The sequence below is a fragment of the Oncorhynchus clarkii genome, chromosome 2, assembly GCF_045791955.1.
Source record: "Oncorhynchus clarkii lewisi isolate Uvic-CL-2024 chromosome 2, UVic_Ocla_1.0, whole genome shotgun sequence".
Taxonomy (NCBI): domain Eukaryota; kingdom Metazoa; phylum Chordata; class Actinopteri; order Salmoniformes; family Salmonidae; genus Oncorhynchus; species Oncorhynchus clarkii.
Window position 1 is genome coordinate 23,373,684 of NC_092148.1, and position 24,442 is coordinate 23,398,125.

The 24,442-nt window shown below is 41.9% G+C and overlaps 1 protein-coding gene and 1 pseudogene across 1 annotated transcript in view; both read left to right on the top strand.

Moving 5' to 3' along the window:
- The first annotated feature begins 438 nt into the window (after positions 1–438).
- LOC139376945 (interleukin enhancer-binding factor 2 homolog) lies at positions 439–7,899 on the top strand (annotated as a pseudogene).
- An 11,308-nt stretch (positions 7,900–19,207) lies between these two features.
- LOC139380389 (atrial natriuretic peptide receptor 1-like) overlaps positions 19,208–24,442 on the top strand; it is a 58,367-nt gene continuing 53,132 nt past the window's right edge. The window contains exons 1-2 of the mRNA XM_071123030.1: positions 19,208–19,530; positions 20,516–21,330. Of these exons, the coding sequence (XP_070979131.1) occupies positions 20,565–21,330 (766 nt within the window). The 5' untranslated portion in view covers positions 19,208–19,530; positions 20,516–20,564. The remainder of the gene's footprint in view (positions 19,531–20,515; positions 21,331–24,442) is intronic.

The following is a 24,442-nucleotide window of genomic DNA, read 5'->3' on the forward strand; positions in this document are numbered from 1 at the left end:
TAGAACAGACAGAGTATGCTCTGTACTTCAAGAAGATATCGGATTTTAGTGTGTGGCTCTTCGAAGCAGGGCGCCTATCAAGTGGGTTATGTCTGGGGTGGTGCTAGAAGTGAATGCAAAGGATATAACTGAATAATTGGATCAAGTGTTTGGTGCTCACCATCTGACCCACGTGCTTGATACGAGTGAGGAAGCCCACTCAATCCATTCTATTGTTTTTTGAAGAAGAGTTTCTCCCTTCTCACGTGTATTTGAAAAACCTTCATGCCCAAACCCATGCAGTGTGATAAATGCAAATTATTTGGTCAAGTGTGTATTGATGGGAGGAGTATCATATGCCAGCAGAGCATAAATGCTGCAATTGCAGTGGTGAACATGGGCCTAAATTCTTGAAGTGCCCTTTTAGTGTGAAGGTGGCAAGAATAACGGCTGTCCGGCATGACTCCTATCCAGAGCCGGTGAGAAGAGTGGAAGACATAATGGTAGTAAGAATAGAGACACCAGTGAATATTCCTTGTCAACAGAGGGATCCTGACCTGTTGCATGTTAAGGTGGACTCTGTAGCGTTTATTGCATTGGTTATCAACTGCACAGTGCAAATCTGAGAAAATAGGCATCGTTGTGAGTGCGGCTGAATGTGTTTTGGGACTTATGGATTTTGCCCCTGAGGCTGTGTAGGGATGTTATTTGAACTGTGACTGAAGGAGTGAGTTTGTTTTTTATTTAGTTATTGTCTTTTGTATGATGTCGGGGTCCCCCCCACACACACCTTTCCCGCAATATAATATTTTTGTCTCACTACCTCTTACAGTAGGTGGCGGCAATATACAGTAGGTTGTAGTCTGCCATTAAACCTCAAAGAAGAAGAATCCACACACACTAACAAGCCAACGTAGCCGGGTAGAGGGCCACTTTATGTTTACGTACCCTACATTACTCATCTCATATGTATATACTGTACTCGATACCATCTACTGCATCTTGCCTATGCCGTTCTGTACATTCACTCATTCATATATCTTTATGTACATATTCTTTATCCCTTTACACTTGTGTGTATAAGGTAGTAGTTGTGGAATTGTTAGGTTAGATTACTCGTTGGTTATTACTGCATTGTCGGAACTAGAAGCACAAGCATTTCGCTACACTCGCATTAACATCTGCATGTGTATGTGACAACAAACATTTGATTTGATTTAGAACACTTCTAGCAGCAGAAGTGCACATTTTCCATGTAGATTTCAAGGAAGTTTCCACAACGTCTCACACAATGAGGTAAAGTACATATATTTAGATAGCTTTCAATAATAAATCACCAAACGCATTTCACCACTAGTTAAAACTTTGCTTGAGGTGTTCTAGCTAGCTGACGTTAGAGTTTAGGGAACTTTCTAGCTATCTTGTGCTAGAGCACGCCCCTTATATGTTTATTAATACCTCACTTTTTTTTGTTTTTTTGTAGAATTTTACCCCTACTATCCAATAGTTTTTTTTAATAGCTACTATCTTGTCTCATCGTTACAACTTCCGTACAGGCTCGGGAGAGACGAAGGTTGAAAGTCATGCGTCCTCCGATACACAACCCAGCACACATCCAACCCGGAAGCCAGCCGCACCAATGTGTCGGAGGAAAGACCGTGCACCTGGCAACCTTGGTTAGCGCGCACTGCGCCCGGCCCGCCACAGGAGTCTGGTGCACGATGAGACAAGGATATCCCTACCGGCCAAACCACCCCCACGGACCTCCCAGTCGCGGCCGGTTACGACAGAGCCTGGGCGCGAACCCAGAGTCTCTGGTGGCACAGCTGGCGCTGCAGTACAGCGCCCTTAGCCACTGCGCCACCACTTTCAACGTTGTTTAATTTTACATCATACGTTTCTTTGTGTTCAACACTTTAAATCAAGTTTATGGATGTGTTGTCACTTCTTCATTTGCCAGAGGCGAGAGGGGTCGAGGTTATGATGGCCGTTTTGGGGCTCGCGCGGGAGGACCTGTAGGTAAGCACCTTCTGAACACCACACTGAACATTGCAAAGTGTGCGCCCTTAGTAATGTTTGAGGTACATTTATATTTAATCTCAAACCAACTCAGGAAATGCATTGAAATTTGAATGCATTTGGCATTTAGTAAATTAATCTGTGAAATGGCCATGTATGATCTCCTCCATTTGTAGATTTTGCCCATTTGTCCCTTGCATCCCTCGCATGACCTCTACTTGGTGAGTATTCTTGTTCAGTTTCAAATAAATGCCATATGTTGTTGTATTAAACACCAAAGTTGTGGTTAATATTACCATCCTTGAGCTTCCACATTTCTTCTCACCACCCTGCTCCACAACACTCTTTAGATGCAGAGTTTCCTTCTACTAGAAATAATTGGACTGATGGGAAGATGTTGCTACTTACATAATACTTCATGATGTGTTAATAATTGTGTTAATAAATATCTATTTCCCCTTGTCTCAGTGTGAAATAGCCTGCCTGAAGCCTGAAGCCTGCCCCTGATGAGACAGCCTTCAGTGAGGCCCTATTGAAGAGGAACCAGGACCTTGGCCCCACCTCTGTTGCACAGGTCCGTGACTAAGCGCACACGTGTTTACATAACCATTTACTATTTTAAGCATGTTCACAAGCAGCAGACTGTACAACTGGAGTAATTCAAGTGAGGTGGCCTGACCAGACACTACAGAAGCAAGTGTATTTTTTTAGTTATGTGTCTGTAATATAAGCTGGGAATAATATCCACTTATTGTAATGGTCGCTTTCCTGCTGAACTAGATGCGCCGGCGCAGCAATACATCAACCAATGGTTGCATGCCAAGTCAATCGACTGGGCATCAGTTGCTATATCATATGATGTGGTTAGCTGTTTAATAGTGTAACTAGAATTTCCATGTGAAGAAAAAAAGCAGGTAGCCATTGATAAAATCTCTGGTTTATTACAAGTTGCAAAGGAGAGACACCTCCAGAACAGGAGCAGAGAAAATGTCTAACAAGCCTTCTCTGAGAAGGCCCTTCTATATTAATCACACCTTACCAAATGTTCTTTAAACACAAGCCCGAGAGGCTTGTAAGAAGTCACAACATCAGGGTTGTATATTCATACTGTTTTGCAATGGAAACCGTTTACCTTCAAGAAGCAAATGGAACCAAATGGGGAGAGGCCTACTTGAATTTGTCAAATATAAACTCATTTTTTGTTTGGAGTAAATCGTTTTTGTTGCAAAACATTTAGCAGCAGAATCATCGTAATGAATACACCCCTGCTGCTACAGAATCACAGTTACCAGGTTTCCATCCTACCTTCTTATGTAAGTAAAGTCCATGACGGATAAAAACATGTTACTACGACAGGTCTGATGGAAACAGCAAATTTGTTAACTTTACAAATGTCGACAAAACAAAATACGCTAGACGAGGTGGGATCTTTTTGTGTCAGTAAAATTAAGTATGTGAGAGATGGCGGTGGAAATGACTTTATGTGCAAATATTTATATACTAACCATATCAAAATAAACTGTGATTCACACAAAAAAAAATTGTGCTCCTCTCACTACGACTCGGGAAAACATGGTTTATTTGTCTACAGATGAAATATGCTATGAACTTTACAGGGAGGTTAAGTGCACAGTGATGAGCTTGATGTTCCTTTCCAATAAATATCCAGGGTCTTATTCTGATGACATGATGATCCATGTTTGGCTGCCATTTAACAAACAAATAATCTCTCATCATGTAGACTAGCCTGCCCCCACTATTTGTGAGCTGTTGGCTAGAGTGCATGTGCCAAGACCAGAGATTTGCTGTATAATGCAACATTTCTTCTTAGAAAACCAACAGTTGAGTTAAGAATGGGATAGAAACCCATTTAACTTGTATTTTTGTATTCAGTACATGAGAATTGAACCACAAAAGTTATTATGTGCACTACGTCATCACTCAGAGACTGTTATCCGTAACAAGTCAATTTGATGGAAACACATCTCTGATGAGAAAATTGATTTAGTTTGTATGCAGATTTTAGAATATTCACATGAAAATCTGTTGCCAATTGGATGGAAGCCTAACTACTGTCAGTAAAAACTAAATGCACAACATTCAACACTTGGCAGACATTTGATACAGGTCAAAGGTAAGATCATCAGTACATAGTTACATCAGATAATGAAAGAGTAACAGGTGCCAAACGGCTTCATTAAATATGGTACTTAAACATTCATGGTAAACTCCTTTTTCCCTTCCCCAAGGGAATGCTTCGGTCTGCATCTCCCCACAGATACAATCTACTGCAGCCCTCATCCTCCACATACAGTCTACTGCAGCCCTCATCCTCCACATACAATCTACTGCAGCCTTCATCCTCCACATACAATCTACTGCAGCCTTCATCCTCCACATACAATCTACTGCAGCCTTCATCCTCCACATACAATCTACTGCAGCCCTCATCCTCCACATACAATCTACTGCAGCCTTCATCCTCCACATACAATCTACTGCAGCCCTCATCCTCCACATACAATCTACTGCAGCCCTCATCCTCCACATACAATCTACTGCAGCCCTCATCCTCCACATACAACTCCCGTTCTGCCAGTCACATTCTGTTAAAGGTCCCCAAAGCACACACGTTCGTCCCTGTGTCGCTCGACTTTTCAGTTCGCTGCAGCTTGCGACTGGAACGAGCTGCAACAAACACTCAAACTGGACAGTTTTATCTCAATCGCTTCATTCAAAGACTCAATCATGGACGCTCTTACTGACAGTTGTGGCTGCTTTGTGTGATATATTTGTAGTCTCTGCCTTCTTGCCCTTTGTGCTGTTGTCTGCCCAATAATATTTACCCTGTTTTGTGCTTCTGCCGTGTTGTTGCTACCATGCTGTGTTGCTGCCATGCTATGTTGTCTTAGGTCTCTCTTTATGTAGTGTTGTCTCTCTTTTCGTACAAATAACTAATTGTTGTAAGATCTGGCATGTGTCTGCAATGTTTACGGGCAAGAACTGTTGTGGCTGTGATGTGGATTTCAAGTGCTCAAGAAGTTGTGTGTGTTTATGGCAGTTTGATTTCAGACACTTGGTGGCAGCCTACTCAATAGTTTAGTGGTGCCCGATGTGTTACTTCACTCCAGCTGTGTGCTTCATAGACCCGTGTTTCTTAACCCATTTTGAACCAGTATCCAGGATGACACCAATTAAACTAGCACATTAGAACTGCCATCAGACAGTAGTTTTAAAACCTTTTCTCTCTCTCTCTCTTCTAGTCATCCATCTTGTCACTGGTCATCAAAATCACCAACGTCATTGACAACGTCATCGTTTCAGCTGGGGCTGAACGTACCACCGTGTCAGATTTGATCTCAACAGAGAAATAGTTTGGTGAATCCTCAAATGCAGGGATATAGGAATTTCAAACAAGTTAGTTGAGTTGAATATGACATTGTTTTCATACTTTTCTAACTCTAGGAAATTGAGGAAATGAGACGGGTGGGCTCCTACAAGAAAGGCACCATGACAACAGGACACAATGTTGCTGTCACCTTGCTGTCATTTTGAAGAATTGCCTTCTGGTAAGTTTTTACCTCAATGCATTTATATGTCCCTATTACTTGATAATCACTACTCTGAGGAAATGGGGTAGTGGATGGAACACGGTCAAAACTGACCATTAGTATGTCTGTTTCTCCCAGTGGAGACAGAGACCGCTCTGGCAACCAAGGTGGTGGAGACCCTACGCACACAGGACCCTTTGGAAGGTAAATGCACATCACTTTTCTTTACATTATCATCATCTCCCCTCATATCCTCTCAGAAACGAATCAAGTATCTGATGCAATTACGCACAATTTTAGGTCTGGATGTCTGAGATTATGACATTGGTAATCTACAGTATGTATTTGAATATGTTTCCCCAGTACTCTCCATGCTGCTTAATGAGACGGGCTTTGAGATCAGTTTAGCTGACGCCACTGTGAAGATCCTCATTGCCACCGTGCCCCACAACATGCGCAAGCTGGAGCCTGATGTGCACAGTACATATAGTTTAGCGAGGATTAACAGTCACACTCTCACAATGAATGGAAGGATGAAGGGTGGATGGAGGCAGCCAGAGATATGGGGATGGTTTAGCTGTTAACCTTTCACCTCTACCGTCTGTACCCTCTGATCAAAGAAGCCGGTCGCTGAAGTATTGCTATTATAGCTGACGTGAGGGACTAAAACATCCATGTCAGGCAGGTTTAGCCAGATATATTGAGTGATTTTGTCTGCCTCCCTTCTCCACAGTCGATATGAAGCTCTTGCAGAACTCCCTGGCTGCCGTTCGCCACGCTCGCTTGTTTGAAAAAAATGCCTCCCACTCCACGTGAGCTGCCACTGCGAACACCCACCCACCCACCTATGGCTTCATCAGTAGTTTATTTTTTTCCCGGTCAATTTTGGAATGAAATATTATTGATTAAGTGTACCTATCCAAACATGTCAATTTGTGTGTGTGTGTGTGTGTTTGTGTGTGTGTGTGGGGGGTGGTGTAAGTCCCCTGGAAGTTGGATTTACTGGTGAGCCCCATGCACAGCTGTCTGCATACACTCAATTTATCGATTTTATGTTGTATGTCTGTCCTGACCCTATTTTAGCAAACTGGTTGTCTTCGTTGGAGAGTTTGCATGTTGAACCTGAAGAGTGTCCTCATTAGACTTCAGTGTGGGCATAAAATGTGGATTTCCTGGACCTCATGTAGTGGGCATGCTCCTGACAAGCTTAATTTGGAGGAGAGGTTTTGGTTTGCTCAGCAGTTGAATATGCACTCAAGAGTCTCTGGGTGTCATTCATTACCCAAGCAAACTGCACTTTACAAGGCCGAAGAAATGGCCTTATGCGTACTATATATATGCGTACTGGCACAAGATGCTGCCTGCCAGCTTAGTCTGTTTTTCCGTGGTGAAAATTATCGGTTTCTCTCTCTCTTTCTTTCTGTCCAGGGTCACTCTGCAGTCATGAACAACCCCAGCAGACAGCCACTAGCCCTCAATGTGGCCTTCAGGCGGAGCCTGGAGATGCTGTCATCAGGGCTTTTCTTGCTTGGTTCAGCTGGGATCGCAGACCCCTGTGAGAATGGACACTACCGTGTATTCACTGTCATGAACCTGGAGCAACCTGCCGGCCTCTCCATTACATTTAAATTTTTTGTAATCTTATCCAGAGCGATTTAGCAGGAGCAATTAGGGTTGAGTGCCTTGCTCAGGGGCACATCCACAGATTTTTCACCTAGTCGGCTCTGGGATTCAAACCAGCAACCTTTCGGTTACTGGCTCAGCACTCTAAAGCACTATGATACCCGCCAGCCCGTCTCTTATCCTATCTTGTAAGAGTGTAAACCTGCACTTTCTGAACGCAATCTTGAATTATTGTTTGATTTCTGTTTTTTTTGCTGGTCTAAACGGTAGTCTGCAAGACTAATACTAAGGTATCAAACAATACATTTTCAGAGTGTTCCTCACATTATACCAAGATGCTGACATAATATTTGCTCTATCCTGGACATGGTGTGCCTCACTGCTCAGACCCTGGTGAGGTTGCTGTCTCATTGCGGCTACATGAAGATTCTGGGTCTGGATGGAGACACTAGCCGTAAGTCAACTCACCTGAACACGAGGCATTTGCAGCACTTTTATTAATGATTGAACTTTCTCCCCCACGCACATTTACCTGTTCTGTCCTCTCTGGTCAGATCTGGTGGTGGAGACATCCACGTGGGATGGAGTGACAGTGAAGCCTTCTGAAAAGGTGTATGAGAAGATGCCGGAGTTGGAATTGGAAGTGGATGATGTTGATGGTGATGTAGAAATAGAGGGCATGGACGCTAAAGAGGGCATGGACGCTAAAAGAGGGCATGGACGCTAAAAGAGGGCATGGACGCTAAAAGAGGGCATGGACGCTAAAAGAGGGCATGGACGCTAAAAGAGGGCATGGACGCTAAAGAGGGCATGGACGCTAAAGAGGGCATGGACGCTAAAGAGGGCATGGACGCTAAAGAGGGCATGGACGCTAAAAGAGGGCATGGATGCTAAAAGAGGGCATGGATGCTAAAAGAGGGCATGGACGCTAAAAGAGGGCATGGACGCTAAAAGAGGGCATGGACGCTAAAAGAGGGCATGGACGCTAAAAGAGGGCATGGACGCTAAAAGAGGGCATGGACGCTAAAAGAGGGCATGGACGCTAAAAGAGGGCTAAAAGAGGGCATGGACGCTAAAAGACGGCTAAAAGAGGGCATGGATGCTAAAAGAGGGCATGGACGCTAAAAGAGGGCATGGACGCTAAAAGAGGGCATGGACGCTAAAAGAGGGCATGGACGCTAAAAGAGGGCATGGACGCTAAAAGAGGGCATGGACGCTAAAAGAGGGCATGGACGCTAAAGAGTGATTGCGGTAAAGGGCTTTATTCAGTTTGTCATTCGACTGTGTTGCATGATCCCCTTCTGAGGAGGGATGGGGATTTATATTTTATTTTTGTACCGTCTCCTACCCGCGCCCAGTTTAAGGGCTTGTTTTGTTTTCAGACAAACCTGATACTAGGAACACAAGGTGTGGCTTCCTATGTTTCATTTCATATCAAATCTTGTTAACAGAAATTGAACTATTTTCTCTTGGCTTATTGTATGTCAAAGATTTTGATTTAAAAAAATGTTTCATTGGAAAATCTTATTTCTATGGTCACTCCCAATTGATGGTGCTCCAGTGTACAGTTTCTCACTGAGCTGGCTGTCAAAAATTGATAGATCATGTCAGTTTGGTGTCTGAAGATACTGAGCAGCCAGTGGAGACCAGACGTCTCTGTTTATGCTGTCTGGACTATTACATACAGCGGTGGTGTTGTCAGTAATAACTGGGCTTTAATCAATGAACCCAATTACGGAGTCCTTTGACAGAAGAACTGCAAAATGTCATAGTCAGTTAGAGGAGCTGTGAAGGGAGGGGGAGGCAGTAAGCTCAGAGCACTCAGCAATTAAACCCAAGGCTGGCTTATTGAGGTTTTCTCTGGCTAGACGGAGATTGAGCCATGGCTGATAGTATATCATCTATTTTGTTTGATATGAGTGCACAAAATACTATGCTACTGGTATGAAATCAGTGCTTTCGTAAGCCATTAAACTCAAGGATTTATTATGCCCCACTTATCGAACAGAGCGTTTTCAATATTTAAACTTTTTCTTGAACAATTAAGCTGAAAAAACATGCCGTAGTTATTGTTGATACTCCAGCTGACTAACCACATCCTCTTCAAATGGAATGTTGCAACTGTGGTATTGGAGTACTTGTCCTCAGACGGCAGAGGTTTAAACTTTTGCATCCTTCTGGGGGTTCCAACCATTCCGAGAAAAAAACATAGTTGGATAGACTACTTTTGTGTCAAAATAACAAAAGTGATGCTGGTGTTTTTCTCTCTGACCTTGACTATGGTTAGCTTTTCAATGGGTTGTTTATTTGCAGTATTCGTCCACTCGTACCTGTATGACAGACAAAATGAGGGGAAAAAATCCAGAAAATCACATTGTAGGATTTTTAATGAATTTATTTGCAAAATATGGTGGAAAATAAGTATTTATTATGGCAGCTATTTTATTTTCATGACGGTCTTCATCCTTAATCGTTGATTATACAATTATACAGTAATTGTGTCAGCCTGTAAATAAAAAAAGATCTGATGCTTTTCAACAAAAAAACAACCTGACATCTCATCCCAAGCTTTTGAACATGGCTGTCTGCTATCATCATGGAGCCGTGACTTTTCCTCTGGTACATACTAGCCTACATCCCCGTTTCCACCAGGTTAGGTCTCACATTCTGAAATGGAATTAAAAATTAATGCTTTGGTTCAAGTAAAACATTTTAACAGTTGATTATTCTACTATTTATTTTTAGTGCGTGCTGGCTTTGTGACCCTAAACTCGTTTTTAAACTTAGAAAACTGACTTATCTTTTTATTTCAAAAAGTAGGATTTCTTTCCAATCTACTACAAGAGTTACTGATCGTCGTGTTATTGAGTATAGTGTCAAATGTATATTCTCATAAAAATAACTAAAATTATGAAGCACAGAAAGAAGATGAGAGAATGTCAAATTCCCTCAACAGCAAGCATTAATATGTTTTGTTGACGTTCAGGGACACTGATGAGCATCTTGCCCTGAGCCGATGGGGAGGGTATAGAATGTGAATTTTGCACACAATCTGCTGAGACAGATTGAGTGAACTGAGTTGTTCTTTCACTCAGGAACTCTCTTCTTCCCTCCCAGTCAGCATCCCATGGGAACAACGGTGAGACGTAACAGAAACCTAATTTGCAGCAGGGTATACTGCTGTCCCAGTGCCATATTCATTTTGCCAACCAAATAATCTGTTCATGCTGCACAAAATGCACCTTTATATGAGCTTCTTTTGTGGTGATCTTCTGGAAAACGGCCACACATAACTATTGTAACATGAAATGTTTAGTCTTCTACTGGCAGCCCGGTGAATGTGATATGGTCATTGATATAGATCTAATTAATTACATACAGTTGAAGTCGTACGTTTTCATACACTTATGTTGGAGTCATTAAAACTTGTTTTTCAACCTCTCCACAAATTTCTTGTTAACAAACTATAGTTTTGGCAAGTCGGTAGGACATCTACTAATTTTTCCTGCAATTGTTTACAGACAGACTATTTCACTTATAATTCACTGTATGACAATTCCAGTGGGCCAGAAGTTTACATACACTCAGTTGACTGTGCCTTTAACCAGTTTGGAACAATCCAGAAAAGGATGTCATGGCTTTAGAAGCTTCTGATAGGCTAATTGACATCATTTGAGTCAATTAGACTCAAGGACGTGTACCTGTGAATGTATTTCAAGGCCTACCTTCAAACTCAGTGCCTCTTTGCTTGACATCATGGGAAAATCAAAAGAAATCAGCCAAGACCTCAGAAAATGTTTTTTTTTCCCCAAACGCCTGAAGGTACCACGTTCATCTGTACAAACAATGGTATGCAAGTATAAACACCATGGGTCATACCGCTCAGGAAGGAGAAGCGTTCTGTCTCCTAGATATGAATGTACTTTGGTGCGAAAAGTGCAAATCAATCCCAGAAAAACAGCAAAGGACCTGGTGAAGATGCTGGAGGAAACAGGTACAAAAGTATCTATATCCACAGTAAAACAAGTCCTATATCGACATAACCTGAAAGGCCACTCAGCAAGGAAGAAGCCGCTGCTCCAAAACCACCATAAAAAATACAGACTATGGTTTGCAACTGCACATGGGGACAAAGATCGTACTTTTTGGAGAAATGTCCTCTGGTCTGATGAAACAAAAATAGAACTGTTTGGCCATAATGACCATCGTTATGTTTGGAGGAAAAAGAGGGAGAATTGAAAGCCGAAGAACACCATCCCAACCGTGAAGCACGGGAGTGGCAGCATCATGTTGTGGGGGTGCTTTGCTGCATGAGGGTCTGGTGCACTTCACAAGATAGATGGCATCATAAGGTAGGAAAATTATGTGGATATATTGAAGCAACATCTCAAGACATCAGTCAGGAAGTTAAAGCTTGGTCACAAATGGGTATTCCAAATGGACAATGACATCAAGCATACTTCCAAAGTTCTGGCAAAATGGCTTAAGGACAGCAAAGTCGAGGTATTAGAGTGGCCATCACAAAGCCCTGACCTCAATCCTATAGAAAATTTGTGGGCAGAACTGAAAAAGTGTGTGCGAGCAAGGAGGCCTACAAACCTGACTCAGTTACACCAGCCCTGTCAGGTGGAATGGGCAAAATTCACCCAACTTATTGTGGGATGCTTGTGGAAGGCTACCCAAAACATTTTACCCAAGTTAAACAATTTAAAGGCAATGCTACCAAATACTAATTGAGTGTATGTAAACGTCTGACCCACTGGGAATGTGATGAAAGAAATAAAAGCTCTACTATTATTCTGACATTTCACATTCTTAAAAAAAAGTGGTGATCCTAACTGACCTAAGACAGGGAATTTTTACTAGGGTTAAATGTCAGGAATTGTGAAAAAATGAGTTTAAATGTATTTGGCTGAGGTGTATGTAAACTTCCTACTTCAACTGTATATACCATATATATCTTGGCTGTATTGGGTACTCCTATTTATCCTACAATAGCCCAATACTGGAAACTACATTACATGGAAAAATGACCAAAGCCGCACTTAGATTTGCTTAGCATGGAGCCCTGAGGAGTGGTGCAGTAATCTGTTCTTGGGTACTCCTTCCTCCACTTTCCCTGATAAGGAGAGAGAGGTGCAGGGCTAGAAGACACCAGAGAGGAAGCTGACATGACAGACTCTCACACTTTGTTAACCCACTAATGGACATCCCTCCCCACCACTAACCCCTTCATTGCACGGACTTGTCTGTTTTAGCAAAACTGAGGAAGGAAATATAAGACAGGAACAGATAGGTCAAAATTGGTCTACTCTGGTTTTGGCACGTGCACTCTAGCCAACAGCTTGCAGATACAGTGCAGGTAGGCTAGTCTACATGTTGAGATTATTATGGATAAGAGCAAGAATTGTTTTATTTGTTAAATGGCAGTCAAGCATTGTTCATCATGTCAAGACCCTTGGTATTTATTGGAAAGGAGCATCAAGCTCATCATCGTCCACTTTCACAACCCTATGAAGTTCATCATAACTTATTTAATCTTTAGCATAATAAATGGTATAGTTTCCTGAGTCATAGACCAACCGCCATATTGAATGACTCTAAGTTTGCTTCAATATGATGGTTCTTATATCAATATTTGTGAATAATGGCAATTCTACCGCTATTTCTCACATACTTAATTTTACAGACACAAAATGATCCCACCATGTCAAATGAACAAATTCTGTCGGCATTTATAAAATTGTACTGAAACTTCCTGTTTCCATCTAAGCTGTTGTGATTTTTTGTTGTTGTACGATATGACTTTACTCTTAAAACTGTGGATGGAAATGTGCCAACAGAGACAGAGGAAATAATGTTTAATGCTATGGTGGCACAGTGCCAGAGCTCTCCATGATTTCCCTCGTCTGTAGTGGAACAAGAAAAGGTTTTCTTGTTACCGTTTGGCTTTGATCTGAAGGTCATAGTTAAATATGAAATATTCAGTGATCAAGCAAGTGAAAAGGGTATATAGCAGCATCTGCTAGTCTATGCTAGCACAAAATACAGTGCCTTCAGAAAGTATTCACACCCCTTGACTTTTTCCACATTTTGTGTTACAGCCTGAAATTAAAATTGATTAAATATAGATTGTTTGTCACTGGCCTAGACACAATAACCCATAATGTCAAAGTGGAATTATACTGAACAAAAATATAAATGCAATATGCAACATACATAGGCCCACTCATTTGGGAGCCAGTCCCAGCCAATCAGAATTAGTTTTTCCCCACAAACGGGCTGTACCACAGACAGAAATACTCCTCAGTTTCATCAGCTGTCCGGGTGGCTGGTCTCAGTCGATCCCGCAGGTGAAGAAGCCACATTTGAAGGTCCTGAGCTGGCGTGGTCACACGTGGTATGCGGTTGTGAGGCCGGTTGGACATAGTTCCAAGTTCTCTAAAATGACGTTGGAGGCGGCTTATGGTAGAGAAATTAACATTTACATTTGTGCAGTCAGCATACCAATTGCACACTCCCTCAACTTGAGACATCTGTGGCATTGTATTGACTGACAAAACTGCACATTTGAGTGGCCTTTTATTGTCCCCAGCACAAGGTGCACCTGTGTAACGATCATGCTGTTTAATCCGCTTCTTGATATGCCACACCTGTCATGTGGATGGATTATCTTGGCAAAGGAGAAATGTTCACTAACAGGGATGTAAACACATTTGTGCACAAAATTTGAGAGAAATAAGCTTTTTGTGCATATGGAACATTTCTGGTATCTTTTATTTCAGTCGGTCCCATGAAACATGGGACCGACATCCTTACATGCTGCGTTTATATTTTTGTTCAGTATATGTTTTTAGATTTTACATTTTTAAATTAATATAAATATATAGCTGAAATGTCTTGAGTCAATAAGTATTCAACCCCTTTGTTATGTCAAGCCTAAATATGTTTAGGAGTAAAAATGTGCTTCACAAGTCACAAATTTCATGGACTCACACTGTGTGCAATATTAGTGTTTAACATTATTTTTGATTGACTACCTCATCTCTGTACCCAGACATACAATTATATGTAAGGTCCCTCAGTCGAGCAGTGGATTTCAAACACAGATTCAACCACAAAGACCAGGTAGGTTTTCCAATGCCTTGCAAAGAAGGGCACCTATTGGTAGATGAGTATACATTTTAAAAGCACACATTGAATATCCCTTTGAGCATGGTGAAGTTATTAATTACACTTTGGATGGTGTATTAATACACCCAGTCACTAGAAAGATAGACAGGCATCCTTCCTAACTCAGTTGCCGGAGAGGAAAGAAACTGCTCAGGGATTTCACCATGACTAATGGTGACATGAGTTTCATGGTTGTGATAGAAAACTGAGGATGGCTCAACAACATTATAGTTACTCCACAATACTAACCTAAATGACAAGAGTAAAAAGAAGGAATAATAAAAAATAAAAACAAAAACATGCTTCCTGTTGTGACGCACTTAGGCGTAGTGGGTGCGGAGATTGGCGCAGGAGGCAGAAGGTACAGAACAATGCTTTAATTTCCAGCATAGAGACATTAGTACACGCCAATACAGGGCACACATAAACGACCGGCCCAAAAACAGGACCTAACCAGTCTGGAGAAAAAACAAAACTGAAACGCACTACCACACACAAAAAACAGGGGGAATAAAAGCCCGCACAAAGAGCAGGCGGGCCTTACCGGCTTAAATAGCCCAACTAAAAACCTAAACAAGAAACAGGTGTAACCAATAAGACATAACCAACAGAAAAGGGAAAAGGGATCGGTGGCAGCTAGTAGACCGGTGACGACGACTGCCGAGCTCCGCCCGAACAGGAAGAGGAGCAACCCTCGGCGGGAGTCGTGACACCTGTTTGCAACAAGGCACTAAAGTAATAGAATAAAAATACATGGAAAAGCGCTACGCACAGGCAAAATCATATAGGAAAACCTAGTTCAGTATGCTTTCCAACAGACATTGGGAGACAAATTAATCTTTCAGCAGGATAATAACCTAAAACACAAGGCCAAATATACACTGGAGTTGCTTACCAAGACAACATTGACTGTTCATGAGAGGCCTAGTTACAGTTTGGACTTGAATCGGCTTGAAAATCTATGACAAAACTTGAAAATGGCTGTCTAGCAATGATCAACAACCAACTTGGCAGACCTTGAATAATTTTTGTAATAATAATGTGCAAATATTGTACAATCCAGATGTGCAAAGCTCAGAGACTTACCTAGAAAGACTCACAGCTGTAATCGCTGCCAAAGGTGATTCTAACATGTATTGACTCGGTGTGAATACTTTTGTAAATGAGATATTTCTGTATTTAATTTTCAATACATTTGCAAACATTTCTAAAAACATGTTTTCACATTATGGGGTATTGTATGTAGATGGGGAAACAAAATCTATTTAATCCATTTAGAATTCAGGCTATAACACAATGTGGAATATTTCAGAGGTTATGAATACTTTCTGAAGGCACTGTAATTGGGGATGTGTTCTCAAACCACAGCCTTGGAGAGTAATTTAGGGATGGAAGAAAAAGGGACAGCGATTCTGGGGGAGAATTCGATAATGAGTGTGTTTAGATATAGATATGAGGAAATAAAGGGAAATCTAGAAAGGAGAGAAGTGTGTGTTAATAGGTTATAACTTTTGCATCCTGTTAAGTTGTACTTTCTCTGCATTTTACATGTGCTCTGTCTCTGCATGTCTATAAGTGAGCAGGGCAGAGGGGAGGGAAACCGACATGGCACAGCACTGGTGTCATCTTGGCCACAAGGGAGATAAACCTCTTGGTTGAAAGCCAGTTCATTGGCAAATGTGATTTACGTGGGGCGTCTCCCTTTCTTGTTTTTCTCCTAGAATTATTTGTTTGTTTGTCAAAGGGATTTGTTGAGTTTATTGATATGTAAACTGCTGTTGGATAAGAGGGCATAGAAGAGAGGAAAGATAAGCTGAGGAAAGAATAAAACAAAAATGTGAGGGGGAAGGAAGACAATGGGGTGAGGAAAAGACTGCAGGATTCAACAGCTCTTCAGGGAACAGAGGCAGGATTAGAGCGGCCACAATGTTCATGGCTTTCACATGGAAATGTACAGAATGTATTTTACACTCAAAACGGCATTTTGCTTCACCTACACAGCTATAATGTACGAGGTCCTAGCTTTATTTTAAATTGAATATCGGAAGGCAATAAATGTTATCTGCCCACACCAGGTCTCAAGAAATGTCTCTCTGCTATTACATATGCCTGATGATGAAGAAATGGCAGTAGGTTGTCAGTCAGTCACCAAGCAACACTTTTGTCTTGACACAATGAAGATGGGTGGAAAATATTTTTGAAAAGATATGACAATCATACATTTTACACGAGTGAGAGTTATGACGACATGCACAAAAGAGGGAAAGTCAGGTCAGGTAGGTCAGTTGTACAACTGAATGCTTTCAACCGAAATGTGTCTTCTGCATTTAACCCAACCCCTCTGAATCAGAGAGGTGCGAGGGGATTCCTTAATGGACATCCACGTCATCAGCACCCAGGGAGCAGTTGTTAACTGCCTTGCTCAAGGACAGAACAACATTTTCCCACCTTGGTGGCTCGGGGATTGGAACCAGCGACTGGCCCAACGCTTTTAACCACTAGGCTATCTGAGGCGGAGAGACAGTGTTTCCGTTTTAAATCTAATAGCTGTAATGATCCCGCGGTGAGGGAATCAGCTCAGTGGCAGTTTGACCACGAAGAGATTGGGCACTCATACAGCACAGTTTGTGCCTGCTGTCTCATGCCTCCAGAGATTAGGGACTAAAATACTGCCTAGTTTAAAACCGTTCAACTGATGTCTCCTCACTGGACAGATGTGCTGCTCAGAATGAATGAATGAAATGTGAGTTCTGTATATGCTGTATAATACTAGTCTATTTTATTAAGCACTTCATTTAAAATGTTTTTTAGATGGCCATGAGGTGTTTTTGGATTTTGAGTTCCTGCTGTGTGCATTTTGTTTTGGCCTTTTCATTTTTTACCAAACGGGGATGCAGAGCACGTACCCCGGGGCCCCGGCCTCCAGGGTCAGGGGCCCCCAGATAGCATATGATAGAAAGATGTGTAGCATTGCAGGAAATTAGCTTTAAAACTGCAACATTTTGTCTCAGCCTCATTGCAAAATGTAAACAAAAGCATGAGATGAGCTGTAAAACAGCACATTTTTCCCCTGGCCTGTGGCAACAGTGTAGAATTGCAGGAAATGTGCTTTGAAACTACATTTTTCTCTCTGCACCATTTCAATATGTGTTGAAATGCAGGAAGTTAGCTGATTTCCTGACCCCCTCAGTGGGCCCCTGGAGGTCGTTGCCCCGTGGTCCAAAATGCAGTAGTCAGGCGGCCCTGATCATGGCCTTCACATGTCACAAACAGTTGGTCTCAGAAAATATATTCGCTCACATCATGAGTATGGTTACCTGCACACAATAATTACATTATTGTGGATAGTCAGATTAATATAACAGTTCGACTAAAATGTTATGTTAGTTAACCTATATGTATTGCAAGAAGAACGATTCTCCCTAATAATCCTGTTTACATGGACACATCTGAAATCAGGCTTGATGGCACTCTGATAAACGCAGAAAATCGGCAATCAAAATAAACGTTCTACAACAGCGACTGTGGTATTTTTGGGATGCATATTTGATTCTGAGTTCGGACATATAACGTTTGTTTGTTAAAACTACTAAACGCATACATTCAGTTGTTCGGAACTCACTTCAAAGAGGTAGGCTCTCTAAACTAGTGCTAGCACATCCACAGATCAAATGCACAGCTGGAACGCCGGTGTTTAGATCTGCATAATTCGAAAGATTGCTGGTGTTTTAGTTGGCGTATGCTTACTTCGATTTTGACTTTACGCCGATGAAGATAAACAGATGTTTTTTACATGATTATTGCATAATCTGCCTACTGCCATAATCAGTTTAATCTATAATTATTACTGTGCATGTAAACGCACTGGGTGTGTGTAACCTGATATACATGTTCAACCCCTGATATTTTATGAGAAAGATGCATGCACTCAACAACAACATCAACAACATAGACTGTTGGACATGCTTTTAAATACAGATCCTCTGTGGTAGAATTATTTACCACTGTGCTAATTGCTTGATAAGAAATATGTGTGTGGCATTGGCAATATGTACATTGTTACGTCATGCCAATAAAGCTAATTGAATCGAAATATTTGTATAATAGATCCACTCCTCCTCTCTCGCATTATCTCTCTCCTCCCTCCCTCCCTCCCGTTCCAGTGGAAACGAAAGCCTACCCCTGTGCCGGAGTAAGACGGCGCCACGAGATGAACACACACACTTTCATACAAGCACAGACAAACTGTTCCAGCGTCAGGCAGTCAGTCTCTACTCGGACTGGCCAAGGCTGCCTCAGGCTATCCAGCGCAACACTGAAATAGACAGACAGAGTACAAGGAATACTGTCATGAAACCAGACATACACACACAAACAATAGGGGGTCACAAACACGGATCTACAGCTGTGTGAGAAGCCGAACACACCCTCAGACCAGACGAAGGGAAGCAGAGTGTGTGTGCGCGTGTTTCTTTGACCCGTGGCTGTAGAGGATTTTCCTGGTGTCTAACGGCACACTACTTTTGTCATCTCGCTTTCTCTACCTGATGCGGTGGGATTTCCTGACCCTGGAGTTCAACAGCTGACCCACGCAGGCCTAGAATCAGCTTCCCTGAGTTGGAAACCTGCTACACAGCTAAAGGTGCTGAGCAGTGCTGGTACTTTGCTAGCCTTTCCTTGGACTATTTTCTAATTCAGGCAAAAAGTTACACCTTCTCATGCTACAACTATGAAACAACAGGCACATTTTCTGCAGAGATAGGCTACTTTGTCTGACACAGCAAATAACCGACTGTCATGGCTTAGCCTAAAATAATTGAATCGGGAAAGCCAACGTCAACTTTGTCCAGTCTGTTTTCTTTGGTAATAAGAGGTGGGAGCTAGTACCTCTCAAATTACTGACTGTGGCTGTACATTCATTCTGTTGATTTTCCAAATTGATTTGTTTCTTATTTCTTTGGGCGCAACTAAAAGGAAAAACATAATTTACGTTTTTAATGGTCATTATCCCCTGCTTTCGTGAACCACGCGTTGCCTTTTCGCGGGTTTCGCATGCCCATCAGTACATCTGCCCACACAACTCGAGCCTCGCAGCTGATATTTCACCTCAGTCACTGACAGTCACACGTGCCAAGACGTCGTAATAAACCAGAGTTTGACATGGAGGGAGAAAACTCAATTTAAGGTAATTGTATTGTATTTAGGCAGATGTCAAATATGTTTTTGTAGCCGCAACAAATTTGAATCCATGTTAAATTATATCGGCTACAGCCAGACAGTGCACCACGTTTTCCAAAATGACTTGATGTGAGAACAAATATTTAGGCTTAATATAAAGCTAATAGCTTTACAAAACCAGTCATACCGTCCTTATAACGTTTTAGGTTTTGTTATGTATACATTTAGTAGTTTTAAATATGTGTTATCTCCTAGAAAAAGCCTTTATCTGATTTCAGACATCAGTTTATCATAACCCTATGCGCCCTATTACTCAATTGTTTTTGATAAAATACTTTATAAACAAGATGTAGCCTATAGCTTCAAATGAATCAAAGTAATTGACCTCAGATTGAACACTGTTCTATCTAGCCTACATGCATGTGAAAATGGCATGCAAGGCAACATCGATTATTGCTAAATTGTTTCGGTATTTGGTGGTGTACCAGGCTTTGATGCTAAACAAATCTTAACGAGTGCAGTTTAACAGTTACATCAATGCATATCATGTCATGGGCAAGCTTAAGGGTCTACCAGTTTGATAGAGGCAATTAACAACCATGTAATTGTCTAAGAAAGTTCACCTTCACTATAACTTACTAAAGGAAGCTGTGACAAGTATTTTGTCACACATGTTGACATTCTTTGATGCATGGTTAATTATTCCGTTTATATTCTCAACTCCTGAGTATATATCTGATTTGAGGGATCAGAACTGCCCAGTAACTCAGTAACTCCAGTCTGGTATAAGGGAGTCACCCTCTCACAGATGTTCTATAACATGGTAGTGCAAAGGCCACTCAAACGTGACATGAAGAAAAATAGTTTGAGGGAATTCAGTTGTGACGAAGCAAAACAGCTCTTTGAACAGAGTTGAACAGATATGCAGAGACTCCAAACTGTGTGTGTGTGTCTGTGTGTGTACAAATGTTTCCCTATGTTTCCCTCTTTAGCTCTACATGATAAATAATTCACAAGGACATTATTCAGCAGCCTAGCAGGATGAGGATGGAGGGAGTAAAACTGTTGCTGGTTCTTCTTCTGCTGCTGGGTGCCTGTCTCCAGTGGGTCCAGTCTGGCATGTCCTCCCGGCACCGTGATTCACACCGACGCCCCAGAGAGCACCGGGTCCATCGGCAGCACGGGAACATCACGCTGGCCATCATCCTACCACAGAGAAACACTGCCTACCCCTGGGCCTGGCCCCGTGTGGGTCCGGCTCTGGACCGAGCCATCAACACCATCAACGCTGACCCAGCGCTCCTCCGCGGCCACCACCTGGGTTACGTGTTTGAGAACAGCGAGAACGAAGAAGGCATCTGCTCTGAGTCCATCGCCCCACTCATGGCTGTTGACCTCAAGTTCGCCCACGACCCTTGGGCTTTCATTGGGCCGGGCTGCGACTACACCTCCTCCCCAGTGGGCCTCTTCACCACCCACTGGGACATCCCCATGGTAACGGCGGGCGCCCCAGCCGTGGGCTTCAACGGCATCAACATGTACCCGTCCATCACCAACACGGGCCCCACGCACAAAAAGCTGGGCAAGTTCGGCCTCCATATCTGCAAGCACTTTGAGTGGAAGGAGCAGGTGCTGCTCATGTTCAGTGATAACAAGAAGGATGACCGGCCGTGCTACTTCGCTGTGGAGGGCCTCTACACAGAGCTACACTTGAACAACATCACCTCGGTGGACCTGGTGTTTGAGGAGAACACTGGACCTGTCAACTACTCTGACCTGCTCCACAACATCAAGCAAGATGGCCGAGGTGAGTCCCCTATGTTCACTACACATTATTCACAGCTCTGTATTCTACATATTGTGAGAGCAAATCCGTTAATGTTCAGTTGGTTGGCACAGTGGAACTTGTTTCATTATGGTTAGGCTTGTCAGCCTAAGAACAGCCTAAAAAGAACCTTCTTGGAGCATGTTATTTATTCAGCCAAAGCCCTCATGACATAGATTTCTTTGAATTTGTTGACACAGCTGTACAAAAATAGCTAAGCTGTATGTGCTTGTTTTCACATTTACGATTGCGTGTGTCTCACTTATTACCTATGATATTTGTTGTCTCTTGCCCTCTGAATGATTCGTAGCAGCATGGCTTGTTAAGCGTGGATATTAGCTTTTGATCATTGCTGCAGGGCATGAATGCACCGGCAGCCTGAGCAAGAATTATGAGCTCAATCGATGCTGTGCAGATCAGACAACTCACTGCTGCAAATGGCCTGTCCTCAGGACAGACGGAGATAATAAGATCGGCGTCCTTAGATGTTGCAGCAGTTTTATGGACCCCTCAAATTTTGTCCACCGAATGAAAAAATAAATATATATTTTTTTAAATATTTTTTATTAAAAAAAAATAAACAATTCCACTGTATTTTGGTTCAGTTTACCCTTCTGCTGCCTTTGAGGAAATGGGCACAGTGAGTACTGTACAAAGCAAATATAATTCATTGCTACTCCAATCAATCACTTTCTTTGCAAAGTCAAGTGAGTCAACAAATAGATAAGCCACTCGATTGGTTCCCTATGAGCTTCCCTCTCCCGTTCCCACACGGGTATAAAAACGTCTCCAGAGAAGACATTTATTAACAGAGGTCAAGAGCTGTCCGACCTTATAAGGGAGCTGCAGTCAACATATCAGATCTGTAGGTATTTCCTGCTAAACAGACTCCGTCATTGGGCTAATTTCCCTGGCCCTTTGCTTTTTGTTGGTCTGCAGTTCATCATATTTAACCAGAGGTGAGCAAATTATGGATTTAGTCAAATTAGGGATTTGTTCAAACAAAACTGGTAATCCATGTCCTGGAATTTCTGTTCAACAAGAAAGCATGTGTGACTTAACATGTTTCTTTTTGTTTTCACACTGTGAACTTTGTTGTTTTGGTTACATGGATCCAAATGTGTACTTTATGGAGCGCCAGAATACTGTTGTCTTTGGTTTATTTCAAATTCACAGTCAACTGGGTGTGATTGATTAGGGCTTTTAGTTAAGGTTGTCTGACTGAGATCTGGTAGAATGGCCACACTAATTTGCATTTTGATGGAGTGCAGTTGACCTGTGTGCGCAGAACTTATGAGTTGTTTTATGTATTTAGGTTAAAGGGGCAATCTGAAGTTGCTACATCCATGTTTGAACTTATAAATTAATTATATGTACTCATTGATACTTGAAGAATATAACTTATAAATGCCTCATATATAAGCAAGTAAATATAAACTATATAGCCTCAAAACATGCTTAAATCTATTATTTTGATATCATGGATGGTCAGTCCTTGCATCCATAGCTCTGTCAATGAATTTGAGAGTGGTTACATTTCTCCAGCCCCATCCCTTAGCTTTTTACCGAAACAGGGACCGGAGATTACTTTATTGTTTTAACTACTGATTGCCACTTTTTAAAGTGTCTGTTTGGCATTAACAGTCAGGAAATGTTTAACCCAAAGACCTTCGTAGACATGTTTTTTTTATTGCTCATACACCTGCCTGGGAAAAAGCCATCATAGGGGATGCAATGGTTCATTAGATTGGGACCAGTGTAAAATATAAATAATATCTGAATAAAAAGGCCGTTTCCTGAATATAACCTCCGCCATGGCCCAGTTAGGAATCAAAATAAACTAAACTCCCACGGTATTTATCAGAAAATCTTCTATGCTTGAAACAGCCATTTGTACAACTCCATTTAGAAGAATACCCATGGAAGAGTTATAGTGGAAATATGACTGACTCAAAGAAGAAAAGACTAAGTCATAAAGTAGCAAGTGGAACATTTGGGTTAGCCTACACAGTATATGAGAGTACAAGAATACTTCCTGATTGTAACTCTGTTCTGTCAGAGCACACAATCAGCAGCTAATTTACATGTTGTTGTGGTGGTTGTCAGTTTGTTTCAGAACAGCAGATGGTTTGAGGATCAGACAGACCTGCTTTACATTTAGATTTCATGCATTGCTTTTCTCCGTGTGTGGAAACTCTTTTCACAGCTCAGAGACAAGTAATACCACAACAACACCAACACTCATCTCATGCTATGGTTGGAGAGAGTGAGGGGCAGGAGTGCTCAATGTGCAAAAAAAAATAAAATGTGTGTGGTGCGAAAAGATAATGTAACAACCTACCCAGCCCACCGTAACACATAGACACACATCTGTCACACTCACCAGCAGTAATGTGACCTTTTCCTCAGCACTCATCAAGAGAGAGGAAGCCTTTCACAATATCTCCCCCCACCTCACCACCCACTGCCGCCATCCCCAGGGACCAATAAATAAATACTCACCCAATTATGATGAGGAAATGACGCCAGAGACGGTTTACGTGCTGCAAGGACCTCAGTCTGTTGTTTGGGTGCATTCATTGTCTCACCAACAGTTGCTTCTCTCAATTGCCTTTTTTAATTAAAAATAACATGGCTTGGATTGTTTTGGACTGGTTTCATTCTTGCTTCAGGGGCCTTAACAATAATCCAGGAGAAAAAGACAGAAAGTGTGGTCTCTCATATCAAAAAAGTGTATATTTTTTTGAACTCAGTCGAGGTCTCAACTTACTTGAGTTAAAATACTAGAATATACAAGGTGCAATTTCTAAATATGGTTGTGGATCAGCCGTTTTTCTCTTGTTTTGTCAGTCACTGATAGCCAGTCAATTAGCCCATGTCAGCTCAAATTATTTTAGATTGCTAAATTAAGAGAGTTTACAGTCTAACCAAACACCTAGGTATTTGTAGTTGTCCACGTATTCTAAGTCAGAGCCGTCCAGAGTAGTGATGCTGGACGGGCGAGCAGGTGCGGGCAGTGATCGTTTGAATAGCATGCATTTAGTTTTACTTGCGTTTAAGAGCAGTTGGAGGCCATGGAAGGAGAGTTGTATGG